At 46.3% G+C, this 16,353-nt stretch overlaps 1 protein-coding gene across 1 annotated transcript in view; it reads left to right on the top strand.

Annotated features, from left to right (window-relative positions):
* The window catches only part of SHISAL1 (shisa like 1), a 60,878-nt gene extending 44,760 nt beyond the window's left edge, over positions 1-16,118 (top strand). The window contains exon 4 of the mRNA XM_004379998.1: positions 16,039-16,118. Within this exon, the coding sequence (XP_004380055.1) occupies position 16,039 (1 nt within the window). The 3' untranslated portion in view covers positions 16,040-16,118. The remainder of the gene's footprint in view (positions 1-16,038) is intronic.
* Positions 16,119-16,353: the final 235 nt, after the last annotated feature.

Raw genomic sequence — 16,353 nt, 5'->3', positions numbered from 1 at the left:
TCTGTAGAAGAGAAGACCTGACAATCTGCTCCCGTAAAGATTGCAGCCTACGAACCCTATGGAGCAGTTCTTCTCTGTCCTACGGGGTGGCTGTGAGTCAGAATTGACTCAGTGACATCCAACAACAACAGGGGCAACTCGTTGTAGTTTTTTGTTTTTTTTTTCAATTAATAGACTATTTTTTAGAGCAGTTTTAGGTTTACAGAAAAATTGCTCAGAAAATACAGAGTTCCCATATATGTCTCCCTGCTGGACACAGCTTCCCCTATGATTGACATCTTGCATTCCTGGTGTCTATTATTACAATTGATGAGCCAGCATTGATACATTATTATTATCTAAAGTCCATACTTTGCGTGAGGGTTCACTCCTGGTGTGGCACAGTCCTGCGGGTTTTGACAGGTGCACAGAGTCGTGTGTCCATGTTGCAGCATCATCCAGAATAGTTCCGCGGCCCTAAAAATACCTGATCTTTTCACCGTCTCTGTAGTTCTGGTGGAGTCCCTGGGTGGTGCAAATGGTTAACACGCTCGGCTGCTAATCGAGAGGTTGGCGTTTCAAGTCCACTCAGAGGTGCCTTGGAAGAAAGGCCTGGTGATCTACTTTTGAAAAATCAGCCATCAAAAACCCTATGTGGCCCAGTTCTGTGCTGACACACGCGGGGTCAGACGCCCATGAGTCAGTCAACTTGATGGCAACTGGTTTTATAGTTTTGCTTCGTTCGTTGTAGTTTGAATTTGCGTTTTCCCCAAGCTTGCATTTCCATTGTGTTCCCGTGACATTGTGATGCCTCCTCAATGCAGCCTCCCATGATCACCTCCTGCAGGCAGCGGCTAAGAGCTCAGCACAGGACTCGGGAGTCTCGGCTTGGCTGTGTAATTGCCTGTTACCCTTGCAGTTCGCTGAGTGCCCCCCACTTCCCTTCGCTCCTCCGTAAAACGTGGTTGACAGCGGCTCCACCTCTCCGGGCTGCAGTGAGAATTTCACAGCAAACGCGCTGAAAGGTCCTAGCCTGGGCCTGGCACGCCGTCAGCAGTGACTGCCTGTGAGCTATTCTCATCTCCCAGCGCGCACTGTCTGCCGTTCACCTGGCAATTAGTCACGTTGAGCCTTGTGACTGCGCTTTTGTCGACTGCAAGGTTGTTGTTACCGACTCTCTTGGCCTTCTGGAAGCTTTCTTTGTTATTCAAATGGCCAGGTGCTGTGTCTTGTCTTCCCAATGAGGTTGCAGACTCCAGCCCACCAGACCTGCCAGCTGCAAACCCTCTCCTTCCTGTGGCCCGCCCCCGGCCCTGGCTCAAGGCTCAGCACCCTCACGCCCTCCCTGATCCCTGAGTCCTGGGAGGGATGGCTGTGTGCCCAGTGGTTAGCCCCACAGGTTGGGATCCTGGCTCCACCACTAACTGGATATGTGACCCTGGGCACATTACACCAGCTCTCGGAGCCTCAGTTTCCCCTTCAGTAAATTGGGGTACCAATGGCCCCCAAGGAGCCCTGGTGGCACGGTGGTTTAGCACTTGGCTGTTAACCAAGAGGCTGGTGGTTGGAATCCACCCAGAGACCCCATAGGGGAAAAGACTGAGTGATCTGTTCCCGTAAAGATTCCCAAACCTGTTGCTGTCGAGTCAACTCCGACTCATTGCAACCCTGTAGGGCAGAGTAGAACTGCCCCGTGGGGTGTCCAAGGAGCAGCGGGAGGATTTGAACTCTGACCTTTTGGTTAGCAGTTAACCTTTTGGTTAACCACTATGCCACCAGGGCTCCTCCATAAATAGTACAGCCTAGGAAACCCTGTGGGGCAGTTCTACTCTGTCCTATAGGGTCGCTATGAGTCAGAATCAACTCAACAGCCCACAAAAAGAGCAGCCCCCATCTCACAGGGTTGTAAACCAAAACCAAACTCATTGCCATCGAGTCAATTCTGACTCATGGCAACCCCATGTGTTATAGAGTAGAACTGCTCCACAGGGTTCTCTTGGCTACAGTCTTTACAGAAGTAGATTGCCAGGCCTTTTCTTCTATAGCCCACTGTGTAGGTTCGAACTAGCAACCTTTAGGTTATCCGCTGATTGCAAACCACTGGCTCCACTCAGGGACCTTCAGGGCTGTGGAAGAGATGAGATGAGACCACGCACAGAAAGTGCTTGGAATAGTGCCCGATGCAGAAGAAACCCCGTTCACACCAGCCCTAATCCCTGCCTTGGCTGGAACTGTGGACAGCCTCCCGCGTGTCCTCCCCAGAGCCCTGGGACCTTGGCTAAACACCCTTGCTGGCTATCGAAGCCCTGGGTGTCTGTGTGCCTCTCGTCTCTCCCCTGCCCCCAGAGTCCTGTGTCCCCGCCAGAGGAGCTGTTGTAAGCCTGGGAATGGCCGGGGCATTTTATGCTTCGTGCTCCTCCGGGAGCACCTTCCCCATCCTCTGACCCTCTCCACTGGGGCTCAGCTCCCCACCCCTCCCAAGCTGCTCCCTGGCCCTGGGCCCCCAGGCCCTGGTGCTCACCGCTGACACAGTGTGGATCTGCCGGTCTTGTCTTGGGGTCCCGGTGTGGCTCCTCCACCAGCTGGGAGCCCTCAAGGACAGGACCCATGCCTGACTCAGTTCTGTGCCCCCATCACCTGGCCCAGGGCCTGGCAAGAAAAGAGTTTTCCGGAAGGGCTAGTGGGAGGCGTCGGTGTTGATGTTGAGGGAAGGGAGAGTGGGAGGCCCTGGGCCTGGGGTCCCACAGGCTGGGTGACAGCGAACGTGCCTGGGAGGACGGTGGCCCTGGGACTGGGGCAGGCGGCTCTTGGTGACAAGAGCAGCTTCCTGCAGCCATGTGGCAGTGGCTCCCGTGGGGCTAAGGCATGGCCACTGTGAGCACAGCGCAGAAGGTGACATTTGCTGAAAGGTCAGAGGCAGGCCACAAAGATGGGGCCAAATGCCTGTCATGGGAGAGAGCTGTGTGAGCAGGAGAGCCTTGGGGGTCAGGGAGGCCACCAAACAAAGGGTCTGCCTTGTCCCCAACAACAACGAGATGCCCTAGCCCAGTTTCCTCCTGATGAGGGCCTGCCGGAGAGGTGCTGGTTCCGGGTCTGCCAGAGCTAGTAATCTTGCGTCTCTGGCCTCAGTTTCCTCATCTGCTAAATGGGGGACCTTAAACCACCCACCTCCCAACTCTGCACAGAGGCTCTGTGGAACACCAAGCAAAACCCAAACCCATTGCCATCAAGTCGATTCCAACTCATAGCGACCCTATAGAACAGAGAACTGCCCCATAGGGTTTCCAAGGCTGTAATCTTTACAGAAGCAGACTGCCATATCTTTCTCCCTTGGAGCGGCTGGTAGGTTCGAACTGCTGACCTTTGGGTTGGCAGCCGAGCGCTTTAACCACTGTGCTACCAGGGCTCCTCCACAGAAACACAGGGGATGTGAAAGTGCTTTTGCTAAGCTTTGTTCTGGCCAAGTCAACGTGAAGGAGTGTCGTTGAGCCCTGCCCTCCAGAGTGGTCAGTGCCCACGGAGGTTGAGCAGCTGGAAAGCACTCTCTCCCCAAAGGGCCTGGCCGAGTCCCAGAGGCTGTGCTGAGGCAAAGGGTTCCTGAGGCTCATAGGCCACCATGGGGCTGATGGGCTGGGCTGTGTCCAGATGGGCCAGGCCACAGCTGTCACCCAGCCAAGGGATGTTCGCAGCAGTAAGGATGGTCCTGCACACCTGAGGTGGTGTCAGGTGGGTGCCTGAGGCCCAGAGAGGCTAAGTAACTTGCCCGAGGTCCCACAGCTTGTGAACGACACAGCTGGGATCTGACCCCAGGCCTGTCTGACTCCAAGGCCCGTGACAATTTTACTGCTAACAGCCTGTCTACAACGCCGTGTGATACTGACTGTGGTTACAGAGGCCTGTGGGAGTCAGACAAGCTGACAGAAGGGATGCCCCATGAATGGGGTTTTGAAGGACAAATAGGAGATTGCCAGGTGGAAAGAGGGGAGAGTGTTCCCCGCCTTGTGGGGAGTACACTAGGTCTTTCTGGGAAGAGAGACCTTTTGAGCGGAGGCCACAAAAAGCTAAAGCAATCAGAGTCAGAATTAAAGAAAAACAAACCCAATGCCGTTGAGTCGATTCCGACTCACAGTGACCCTGTAGGACAGAGTAGAACTGCCCCACAGGGTTTCCAAGGCTGTAAGTCTTTACAGAAGCAGACTCTACATCTTTCTTCCGCAGAGCAGCTGTTGGGTTCAAATCAATGACCTTTCAGTTAGCAGCTGAGCGCTTTGACCAATTTACCACCAGGCTCCTTAAAAAAAGTCATTGATTTGGAAACATTTCATATGTACAAAAGAATATACATAACATGTATATGTAAGGTATAAAAAATAATGACACAAACTCCCATGTCCCCAGCGCTCAGCATAAGAAATAGAATGATATCAATACCACAGAGGCCCTTGGCATGCCCCTTCCCTGGAAGGGGTCCACCAGCCTGCATTCTGTGCTTGCCATCCCCAGATAGAGCTTCCTCCATCAGTGGTGACTCAAGCAGCCTTTGCCTTCCAGAGAAATCACTCTGGGGAGAGATAGGGGCTAGCCTGGATGTGGGACCCCAAATCAGGGACAGCCACATGGAGTCCTTGGCCAAGAAGATGCTACCTCATCCCCAACAATGAGGAACCTGTTTTCCACTTCAGTGTGGAGCAGCAAAGATGAATGAGACACAGATTGCTTCTGCCACATGCCAGAAGGGCCACCAGGAACAGGAGGACAGGCTGTGAACTACAGGGGCAGGGACGATTTGTCCCCTCATTATACCAGCTTTCCACTTAACTGAACAAGCCCTGAGGTAGTGGGCTCTCTCACTAGGGGAGGCCAAGCGAAGGCTGAACAACTGCTTGGACTTTTTCCAGAAGCTTCTTCTGACTTTCTGTCCCTCTTCCCTCAGCCCCTGGGTTCCCTCTGTCCCAACACTTACCCAGTGATGCCATTGCCTGCCCCTCCAAACTGGGAGTCTCCAAGGCCAGGTTCTGATGATCACCCAACCCTAGGCAAAGAATTAATCCATGTTCATTTTTTCCCTTTCTCTTTTCCCACTAATACGACTGTGTAGCACAGTGATTGGAGACAGGTTCTCCATCACCTAAGCTGAAATTCTGACATTGTGGCCCAGCCACCTTAAGTCACCTTAGGCAGAACCTTAAGTCACCTCCCCTGTGCTTCCTCAGGGACAGTTTCTGTTAATTTCTTCTGTGAACAGGTCATACTTTCTTGTTTCTTTGAATTTCCTTGAAAATGGAACATTTTGAGTATTGTAATGTGGTAATTCTGGAAATCAGACTCTTCCTGCTCCTCAGAGTTTGTTTTTTGGTTGCTTCCTGTAGGCTGTAGCCATGTGTTTGTTTAGTGACTTTTCTAAACTAGTTTTTGAAGTCTGTATTCTTTGTCGTGCGTGCTCTCTGAAGTCTCTGTTCTTTATCTTGTGTTCAGCTAGTGTTTTACGGAGATTTCCCTGAACGCCAGGAGCAAAAAATAAAAGAGAGAAGAGGAAGGAAAGGAAGGAGGCGGGGAGGGCAGGGGAGGGAAGGAGGGGAAAAGGAGGGGAGGGAGGGGAGTGAAAGGGAGGGGAGAGACAAGGGGAAGCAAGGCAGGAAGTGGAGAGGAGAACCTCTCTCAGTCTTTGCAGACTGCCTCTGGGCTGGGGGCACTCCTTCAACATTTAGCCAGGCTGTTTATTACTCTGCCTTAGCTTTCGCTTCCTGTTTGCACTGAGCCTGGAGATCAGCTAGAGGTGAAAGCTTAGCATCTTCTCAGGTCTTCCCTAATCATGCTTCCTGCCCTGTGCATGCACGTGGCTTTCCAAATTCTCCAGTGTACATGGGCACTTTTGAATGCCCTAATTTCCCAAAGAAACTCTCCCCCCAGTTTTTGCTCTCAGGCTTTTGGCACTCTATTCTGTGTCTCAACCATAATTTTGCCCCAGGTGACTGCAGGCTGTTCATTTGCCCTACAATGTTATGGAGGCGTGCCCACCTTTTACCTGCCCAAAGTGAGCCCTGAGATAGATGAAACAGAGATGAGCACCCTGTGTCAGCCCCACAGGCAGTCACCAGACAGCTTAGAACAGACAAATCAATTCTTTGTAATTAAGGTCTGCTCTGCTCCCTCCAAAACCAGGGCTGCCATCTTCAAGACTGCCCCTGAGCCAATAAGGGGGTGGGGGGCGGTGTATGTCTGGCAAGGACAAATAAAAATGCCACAAAGCTTTCCTACCATTTAAGTTGCCTTTTTCTCAATTCTACATTTGCTTGGTTGCTGTAAACCTTGGACTCTTTTCTAGAGTTCTAACAAAGTTGATTCTGACCATTTTTGCTTGATTTTTCAATGTTTCTGTGGAGGGATGGGCCCTTGGAGCTGCCTGCTCCACCATTTTCACAGATGTCACTCTGAGCCATTGTTTTTTAACCAGTGTCCTGCTAATGGGTATTTCATTGATTCCAATCTGCCATTATCCACATTTCTGCAATGAATGGCCATGTGCATATATTACCTTTTGGAGCATAGCTGTAGGATAATTGCTAAGTGGACTTGCTGAGGGGAGGCCCATCAGCCCTGGGTTCCAGCTCCACCTTCCAGGCCCTCTGGGGTGGCAATCCTGCTCCTTTGGCTTTGGGCAGCCCCATTTTTCTAGTCCATCTTAGTAGCAACCCCTCCCCTTGGCCCTGGCAGGCCCTATTCTTCTGCCTCTTGGGCATGGCAGCTCCACTTCCTCAACTTTGGGCAGCAACGCCATCCCCTGGCACATCTGAACAGCAACCCCACACTCGGGAACTGAGTTGGCAAAAATCTGACTCTGAAACTTGGGAGGCTGCGGCCCCACCCTCTGAAACCGAGAAAGTCCTGCTTCCTGTGCTCTTTCTAACAGTTTCGCTGATCTCTGAGCTGCTCCAGAGATGGTCCTTTTCTTTTTTTGGAGGACAAGAGATGTAGCTCCTTTGGCCTGTTTCCTGCCTGTAGAATTCCAAGAGGCAGACAGCTTTCTTTCCTTTCATTCTTTCTCTGTCCCCTTCAGTCTAAGCTGATGGGTTTTCTGCTGTGGTAGTTGGTTAGGTCCATCAGTCATAGGCTTAATCTCTTTAACAAAAGATTGTGTAGCTATGTCCTTGGTGAACATTCTAGGACATGTCCTTAGTTTGCACAGTTCATTTTTAAGTCCATCTCTTTCTTCTTGCATTTTACTATAAGCAGTAAGGAGAAATTATGTGGCCCCTTTAAGATCTTGCTTAGAAATCTCCTTAGCCAAATATCCAACTTCATCACTTGCAAGTTCTACCTTCCACCAAACATTTGAACATAATTCAGACAAGTCCTTTGCCATTGCATAAAAAGCATTGCCTTTCCTCCATTGTCCAATCACATGTTCATCATTTTCTTTTAAAGCCTCACCAGAAGCACATTTAATGTCCACATTTCTAGCAACATTCTGTTCCTGGCACCATATGTATTCTCTAAGACGACAGAGCTTTCTCTATGTCTCTCCTCACTTCCTTCTGAGTCTTCACCAGAGTTGCTTTTGATGTCCATGATTCTACCAAGTCTCTTCAAGGCAATCTAGGCTTTACTATTAGGAACCTTAAAACTTCCAGCCTCCATCCATTACCCAATTCCAAAACCACTTCCAGGTTGTGGGTCATTGTTAGAGCAGCACCCCACTCTCAGTACCAAATTCTGTCTTAGTTATCTAGTGCTCCTATAACCACACGTGGGTGGCTTTAACAAACAAAAATTTATTTTCTCACAGTTTAGGAAGCTAGAAATCCTAATTCAGGGTGCTGGCTCTAGGGGAAGGCTTTCTGTCTCTGTCAGCTCTGGAGGAAAGTCCTTGTCTCTTTGAGCTTCTGCTCCTGGGCAGTCTTCATGTGGCTTGGCAGCTCTCTTCCCACATCTCTGCTTCCTCACTTGCTTGTTTTAAATCTCAAAAGAGATTGACTCAAGACACACCCTATAGGAGTCCTGTCTCATTAACATAACAAAGACAGCCCATTCCCAAGTGGGATTCTAACCCCAGGCATAGAGGTTAGGATTTACAACACATATTTTTAGGTAGACAGTTTAATCCATAACATGGGGTCACATCAGATTATCTTCCACAGAAGTGACACCCATGTCTCTCGCACCAGCAGTGAAGGAGAGGGCTTTTCCCCCACAAACCAGCAAACACATTGTGCTCTTAACCTTTTTGATGTTGTCAGTGTCATGTGTGAAAGTGTGCAGAAGCTTTCCTTTGTCTATGCTCTGGAATCATTTCTTGTTATGGCTTTAATCTGCATTTCTCTCGTTTTAGATTTTGGATTTGCTCTTGGATGGTGTCTTAGTTATCTAGTGCTGCTGTAACAGAAATACCGCAAACGGATGGCTTTAACAAACAGAAATTTATTTTCTCACAGTTAGGAGGCTAGAAGTCCAATTTCAGGATGCCGGCTCTAGGGGAAGGCTTTCTTTCTCTGTCAGCTCTGAGGGAAGGTCCTTGTCTCTTTTCAGCTTCTGTTCCTCAGCGACTTTCATGTGGCGTGGCATCTATCTTCCCTCATCTGTGCTTTCTTGCTTAATCTGCTGTTTTTCTATCTCAAAAGAGATTGATTTAAGACACACCTATACTAATCTTGCCTCATTAACATAACAAGAAAACCCCATTCCTTAATGGGATTATAACCACAGGTATAGGGACTCTATAGGACAGAGTAGAACTGCTCCATAGGATTTCCAAGGAGTGGCTGGTGGACTCGAACTGCCAACCTTCTGGTTAGCAGCCAAGCTCTTAACCACTGCGCCACCAAGGCTCCAAAACCACAGGTATGGGGTTAGGATTTAGAACACATATTTTGAGGGGAAACACATTTCAATCCTGATAGATAGTTGCTCTTTTTCCTCTTTACAATCAGTCTGTTTAGAGTCTCTCTGCTGGGCTCCTTTGGGTAATTTCTGTTTTCTTGGACATATATCCAGTTCATCTGGGTTTTCTAATGTAGTTGGATAGAGCTGAGTGGGTAGTCTCTTCTTTTCTGTCTATTTGTTCGTTCAGCTAATCTTGATTGAGTGCCTGCTCTGTGCCAGATAGCATCATTTTCCCCGGGGTCACAGTAGTTGGCCAAAACAAATGAAAATCTCATTTCATGACATAAGTCCCTGGATGGTTCAAACTGTTAAGAACTCACTGCCAACCGAAAGGTTGGGGTCCAGATCTACCCAGAAGCACTTGAGAAGAAAGGCTTGGCAATTTACTTCTAAAAAATCAGCCATTGAAAACCCTCTGGAGAAAGCACGGTTCTACTCTGACTTCCATAGGGTTGCCACGAGTCAGAATTCACTGAATGGCAACTGGTACAGATAATTTTTTAAAGTACATAAGCATTATATATGGACTGTGTGGATCATAACAAATTATAGATAACATTGTAGAGAATGGGAATTCCAGAACACTTAATCGTGCTCATGAGGAATCAATACATGGATCAAGAGGCAGTCATTTGAACAGAACAAGGGGATACAAAGGTATGTGTCAGGGTTGTATCCTTTCACCATACCTATTCAGTCTGTATGCTGAGCAAATAAGCCGAGAAGCTGAACTATATGAGGAAGAACGGGGCATCAGGATTGGGGGAAGACCCATTAATGACCTGCGTTATGCAGCTGACACGGCCTTGCTTGCTGGAAGTGAAGAGGATTTGAAGCCCTTACTGATGAAGCTCAAACAGCACAGCCTTCAGTATGGATTACACCTCAACATAAAGAAAACAAAAATCCTCACAACTGGACCAGTAAGCAACATCATGATAAACAGAGAAAAAATGGAGGTTGTCAAGGATTTCATTTTACTTGGATCCACAATCAACACCCATGGAAGCAGCAGTCGGGAAATCAAAAGACACATTTCATCGGGCAAATCGGCTGCAAAAGGCCTCTTTACAATGTTGAAAAGCAAAGATGTCACCTTGAGGACTAAGGTGTGCCTGACCCAAGCTGTGGTGTTTTCAATCGCCTCATATGCGTGTGAAAGCTGGACAGTGAGTAAGGAAGACTGAAGAAGAATTGACGCCTTTCAATTGCGGTGTTGGCGAAGACTATTGAATATACCATGGACTGCCAAAAGAACAAACCAATCCATCTTGGAAGAAGCACAACCAGAATGCTCCTTAGAAGCAAGGATGACGAGACTATGTCTCACATACTTTGGACATGTTATCAGGAGGAATCAGTCCCTGGAGAAGGACATCATACTTGGTAAAGTGGAGGGTCAGTGAAAAAGAGGAAAACCCTCAATGAGATGGATTGACACAGTGGCTGCAACAATGGGCTCAAGCATAACAATGATTGTGAGGATGGTGCAGGACTGGGCAGTGTTTCATTCTGTTGTGCATGGGGTCACTATGAGTCGGAACCGACTCAACGGCACCTAACAACAACAATATATGGACTGTTGTGTGGTGGTAAAGAAGCCCTGGTGGCCCAGTGTTTAAGAGCTTGGCTGCTAACCAAAAAGTTGGCAATTTAACCCTACCCAATGGCTCCACAGAGAAAGGCCTGTCGATCTGCTACCATAATGATTACAGTCTAGAAAACCCAACAGGGTAGTTCTATTCTGTCTTGCAGGGTCACTATGAGTCAAAATCAACGCAACAGCACACAACGTCAACAACAGATGGTGATGTTATTGTTGTTGTCAATCCACTGTGTCAGTCCGTCTTGTTGAGGGTCTTCCTCTTTTTCGCTGACCCTCTACTTTGCCAAGCATGATGTCCTTCTCCAGGAACTGGCCCTGCTGATAACATGTCCAAAGTACATGAGAGGAAGTCTCGCCATCCTCCCTGATAAATGGAGAAAAATAACGTGAAAGCAGGGAGGGAGTTTGTGATGGAGTATGATTTTAATAGAGTGGTCATGGAGGGTCTCACTAAAAAGGTGCCTTGAAGGAAATGAGGGAATGAGCCATGCTTTTATCTGGGAGAAGAAGCTTCAGGAAGAGGAAGCAAGTGCAAAAGTCCCACAGTAAGATTGAGCCCAGGAAGGTTGGAGAGGAGTGAGCAAAAGGGAGAGAAGTAAGAGATATGATCAGAGAGCTAACGGGGGGGTGGGGGTGCTTTGGCTTTTACTCTGAGTGAGCTGGGGGCCACTGAAGGCTTTTGAGCAGAGGAAAGAGATGATGTGGCTTAGATTTTCACAGACTCCCTCTGGCCGATGTGTTGAGAATAGATAAAGGAGTGGAGCAGTGAGGAGGCCACTGTAAGAATCCTGCTGGCTTGCACCAAGGTAAGAAGTGCAGGGCTTACGGCCAATTCTGAAGGAAGAGCCAATGGGATTTGCTCATGGGTTGGGTGTGGGGTGTGACACAAAGAGAGAGATCAAAGATGACTCTGGGATTCCGATATGAACAACTAGAAGGACAGAGTTGCAGTTGGAGAGATCAGGAGAATGGCGGGAAAAGCTGGTTTGGAGAGGAAGATTGGGATTTTAGCCCAAGGCATATTAAATTTGCGGTGTCCACTACATATTGTGATGTCAGGTAGACAGTTTGGATATATGAGCTTAGAGTTCAGGTGAGAGTTTGAGGCTGGAGAGCCATCAACATAGGGATCGTGTTCAAATCCATGGGATGAGATGATAGCCTCAGGAGTGAGTAGAGACTGAGAGGAGTTGGGAAATGGGGAGGGATGAGCAGAGGAGCCTGAGCAGGAGCAGCCAGAAAAGTAGGAGGAGACCCAGGAGAAGAGGCTGGGGTATCTGGGAAGCAGGAGGGGGAGGAATGATCACCTGTGCCAGTGCTGCTGAGAAGACAAGGAAAAGGAGGGCCGAGTATTGGCCATTGGACTTGGCAACCTGGAGGTCTCTGGTGACCTTGACAAGGGCAAATTCTCTGGAGTAGTTGGGGCAAACGCCTGTTTGGAGGGGTTAAGGGATTGTGGGAGCAGTGGAATGACAGAGCAAAAGTACAGATACTTTTTCCAAGCAGTCACTTCCCCTTTATATTTCTTATGTTTGCATTTATACTATCCTCCCTTTTGTTTATTAGATTCGCCAATAGTTAATGTTTCATTTTTTTCCCCAAAGAACCAGAAGTTGAATGTATTTATTAGTTCTTTCATTTTGCTGTTTTTAACTCCATTTCCGTTTTAATTTGTCAGTTGCTTTCCTGGAGTTTATTTGTCTTTCTTTCCTAACGTTTCTTAATTGGATGGTTAATTTGTATTTTCTTGTTTATTAATATCAGTATTTAAGTTTATGAATTTTCCTGTGAGCATTGTCTTGGCTGTATCCCACGAATTCTAAAATGTAATATTTTTATTTGCTTTATTGTCTAGATCTTCTGTAATTTTGATTTTTAATTCCTTCTTTGACTCTAGGTTATTTTAAGCAGTTTTTTGTTGTTGTTTTTTTTTAAATGCCTGGTGGTAGAGTTTGCTTTGTTTTGTGTCTTAACTGTTAATATTTTTAAATTTAATTCAACATTAATTAAATTCAATATTGTGATCAGAGGATGTTGTCTGTACTATTTCTACTTTTTTGGAATTTAATTTATTTGTGGCTTAATAGTGTTTGTGCATTTTAAAAAGTGTTTGAACGGAAGGTACATTCTGTTTTACACATACACACATCTATTCTATTAATTAGATTATTTGGCTTCCCCATATCTTTAAAAAAAAGTGATGAAAAGCAAAGATGTCACCTTGAGGACTAAGGTGTGCCTGACCCAAGCCATGGTGTTTTCAATCACCTAATATGCATGCAACAGTGAATAGAGAAGACCAAAGAAGAAATTGACACCTTTGAATTGTGGTGTTGGGGAAGAATATTGAATATACCATGGACTGCCAAAAGAACAAACAAATCTGTCTTGGAAGAAGTACAACCAGAATGCTCCTTAGAAGCAAGGATGGTGAGACTATGTCTCACATACTTTGGACATGTTATCAGGAGGGACCAGTCCCTGGAGAAGGACATCATGCTTGGTAAAGAAGAAGGTCAGTGAAAAAGAGGAAGACCTTCAATAAGATGGATTGACACAGTGGCTTCAACAATGGGCTCGAGCATAACAACGATTGTGAGGATGACGCAGGACTGGGCAGTGTTTCATTCTGTTGTACATAGGGTCACTATGAGTCGGAACTGACTTAACAGCACCTAATAACAACAACATATTCTTATTTATGCTTTTGTCAACTTCATCTGTAATGGCTGGAGAGGTGAATTAAAGTATACTAATACTAGCATACTCTGTCTTTTTTCTTCCTAAATTTCCAGCCGTTCTTGCTCTATGATTGTTGATGCTATGTTATTTGGTGCATAAGCGTTCATTACTTTTAGGTCTTCATGATTACTCTCTTTTTTGTTCCTTACACGGTGCTCTTCCTTTTCTCATTTAATATTTCTTGCCTGACTTTAGCTTTGTCTGATATTCAGGTCAAGGTACCTGGTTTCTTTTGATTTGTACTTGTTTGTTATGTTTCTTCCCATCTCTTTGTATTAAACCTTTCTGAGTCACTCTACCTCCAGTGGGTTTTGTTTGTGTTCCAGTCTGAGAGTCTTTTTGTTTCTTTTCTTTTAGCAAGTCTGTATGGCTCATTTACATTTACTGATATGGCAGATACATTTGGACTTAGTTCTGTCATCATAGCTTATGATATGCCTTCTGCTTTTATAGCTTTTGTGGGGGTTGTCAACTTTCACCATATGCTCTGTGTTTTCTTTGTTTTATATTTTGTTTATACGTCTTTTGATAATTTGGAAAACTTGTGGTTTTGATCCAGTAGTCATCTTTGTAACTATAATATGATATAACACTCTTAGTCCTCCATTTCTTTAGACAATGTTTATTTTCTCCCTACTATGAATGTCAAAATTAGAATATTTCTATGTTCCCATTCCTTCTATCCCTTTCACCAAATGATTTTAGTTGATTATGTTACTTTTTTTTTCCATTTACCTTTCTACCTCCAATTTTACTTCAACCTCTAAATGATTCTTTAGACCTAGGTATAAATGAATAAGATGTCAGTTTACTTATATTACCTCCCTCCTTCTCACCTCTTTCCCTCCTACCAATTATTACTTATATCTGTTCTGTGTTTTCTGTTTCATTCTTTTCTGTAATAGTCACAATCCTTAGGTTTGTTTTGGACTTAGTCCTATAGTGAAATAGATTCTGTGTTCATTTCCAGTGCTCTTGCCAGAGTTACTCCACTTATCCTCTGGTTAACCTAAGTACATCTTCTAGTGATTCATTTTAAAAGGGATCTTGGCAACTATAATTCAAAAAATATGTTCAAAAAGTTTTTCTATTGACTTTATGCTTGAAAAATGGTTCATTTTGGTTTTAAATTCATCCAACAAATATGTATTAAACACTTACAGTGTGCCAGGTAATGTTCTAGGCCCTGGGGATACAGCAATGAACAAAACATACAAATGCCTTGGCCCTTTCTAGTTGGGGGGAGACAAACATTAACCAGATAAATAAGCAAAATATGTGATATGCTACATCGCGTTTCATGCTATTCAGAAAAATAAAGCAGGTGGTGGGAGGTTACCTGGACCTGACTTTGCTCTGAGAAGCAGAGGAGGCAGCCCATGGACTCGTCCACCTGGAGCCGGTGCACACATCCCCACTGATGCAAGTAGGGAAGGGCTGCCTCCCCACCTTGGGGTACCACTCATTTGGGAGAAGCGGGCTTTGTGGCTGTGTTGGAGACCCTCCATCAATGTCTACCCATTCTCCTGCTAACACACACTGCCTTGAGAAGGCTCTTCTTCTTTTGAGTATGGGGCTTCAGTAGCCTCCTAGCTTGGTTGAAGATGGTTTATGCATTAAGAACTGTAATCAGACGTAAGTAGCAGAAAAGCAGCCACAGTGGTATAACCAAATGGCATGTATTTTTCTTGCTGATAAGAAGTTCTGCCACCAGAACACAGGTTTCTCCATGCTTTCCAGTCAACCTGTGTTAGTGAGAGTCCTTCATTCTCATACTTGCAAAATGGCTGATTCTCCTCTGGACTTCATGTCTCCTTCCCAATAGACTTCTGCTTATGTGGCACTGCCATTGGCCAGGCTGGGTCACACGGCCTCCCCTGTCTGCAAGGGAGCCTGGGAAGGTGAGTATTTGTGACAGAGCACATTGTCACTATAAATGGATGTAGGAGAGGGATTCACAGTGTCTGCCACAGATGGTAAATTTCTGTCCCTCATTGCCCTCATTATTTAGAGGCAATTTCAAGAAGAGAAAGGCAAAGGCAACTCAGCTCTGCCAATCAAAGCTGCATGTGCTCCATGGGCCTGTTTTATACTCTGGACTCTACCCCACTGGTCTCTTGGCCTCCTGTACCAGGAGCCCCCTGATTTCATTCCCATGGCTTATGTGATATCGTCCTATCCAGTGGTGTCATTCTAAGATACATAATGGTCTTTATTATTATTATGAATGGTATCTGTAGCTGTTAATAATGGTTTCCATTTTGTTATAGCATTTAATTTATCATCCAAATCAAGATACTTTCATGGGGCAGGGGGACGCTATTAAGAATTATGCCAGAACAAACAGGTGTTAATTGAGACTTCCCTAAGCCAAGACATACAATCACTGTGATGATCACTGGTGTACATGAACAATGTCTACTTTTGTAAGTTGATCAAATGCCTTACAGATTGAAAATTTTATATCTTTATATCTGAACTCTCTTATTCATTCTAATAATTAACCTGTTGATTCTGTTGGATTTTCTATGTAAATTATCTGCAAATAATTATCATTTTGGCCTTCTAAACCTGACACTTTATGCTTTTTTCTTGTCTTATTGCATGTGCCAGAGATACTAGGACTGTATGGAACCACAGTGAGAACAGGCTTTCTTGCCTTTCTCCCAGCCTTAGAGTTACAAGGTTCACGATGTCCAGGAGTCAAAGATGAGCCCCTTGCTCAGAGAAAACCCAGCTTCTCCGAGCACTGAGGCCTGAGAGCAATGTCCCCAGTGAGTCCTTGTAGAAGTGACCCCACGTGATATTTTGTTTCCTTCTGCTTCCTCCAGAAAACCTTTTTGCTGTGCCTCAGGATGGGGGAGGTGAGATGAAGAGCACCCGGCACAGCTTCCAGGAAGAACAACTCCTAACCAAGATAAAGAGCAAGCCAAGCGGCGGTGGTGGTAGCAGTGGAGGAAATGCTGCCGGTGCCCCGAACCCCCTTCCACGGACTTCTAAGATTAGGAGCAAACTCGGGCGGGGCCGGGGATGCAGGGGAGGGGTTCTGGGCCACCTGTCCGCAAGCAATAGTCCCATTTTGGGCTGGTGGCTGCTGAGAGGTGATGCTGTGGTGGACTCAGGATACCCAACACAAAGCTCCTCTG

Source organism: Trichechus manatus, unplaced genomic scaffold (assembly GCF_000243295.1).
Source record: "Trichechus manatus latirostris isolate Lorelei unplaced genomic scaffold, TriManLat1.0 scaffold00069, whole genome shotgun sequence".
Taxonomy (NCBI): domain Eukaryota; kingdom Metazoa; phylum Chordata; class Mammalia; order Sirenia; family Trichechidae; genus Trichechus; species Trichechus manatus.
Note: the sequence above shows the minus strand (reverse complement) of the source record. Positions and strands in the feature narration are given on the sequence as shown.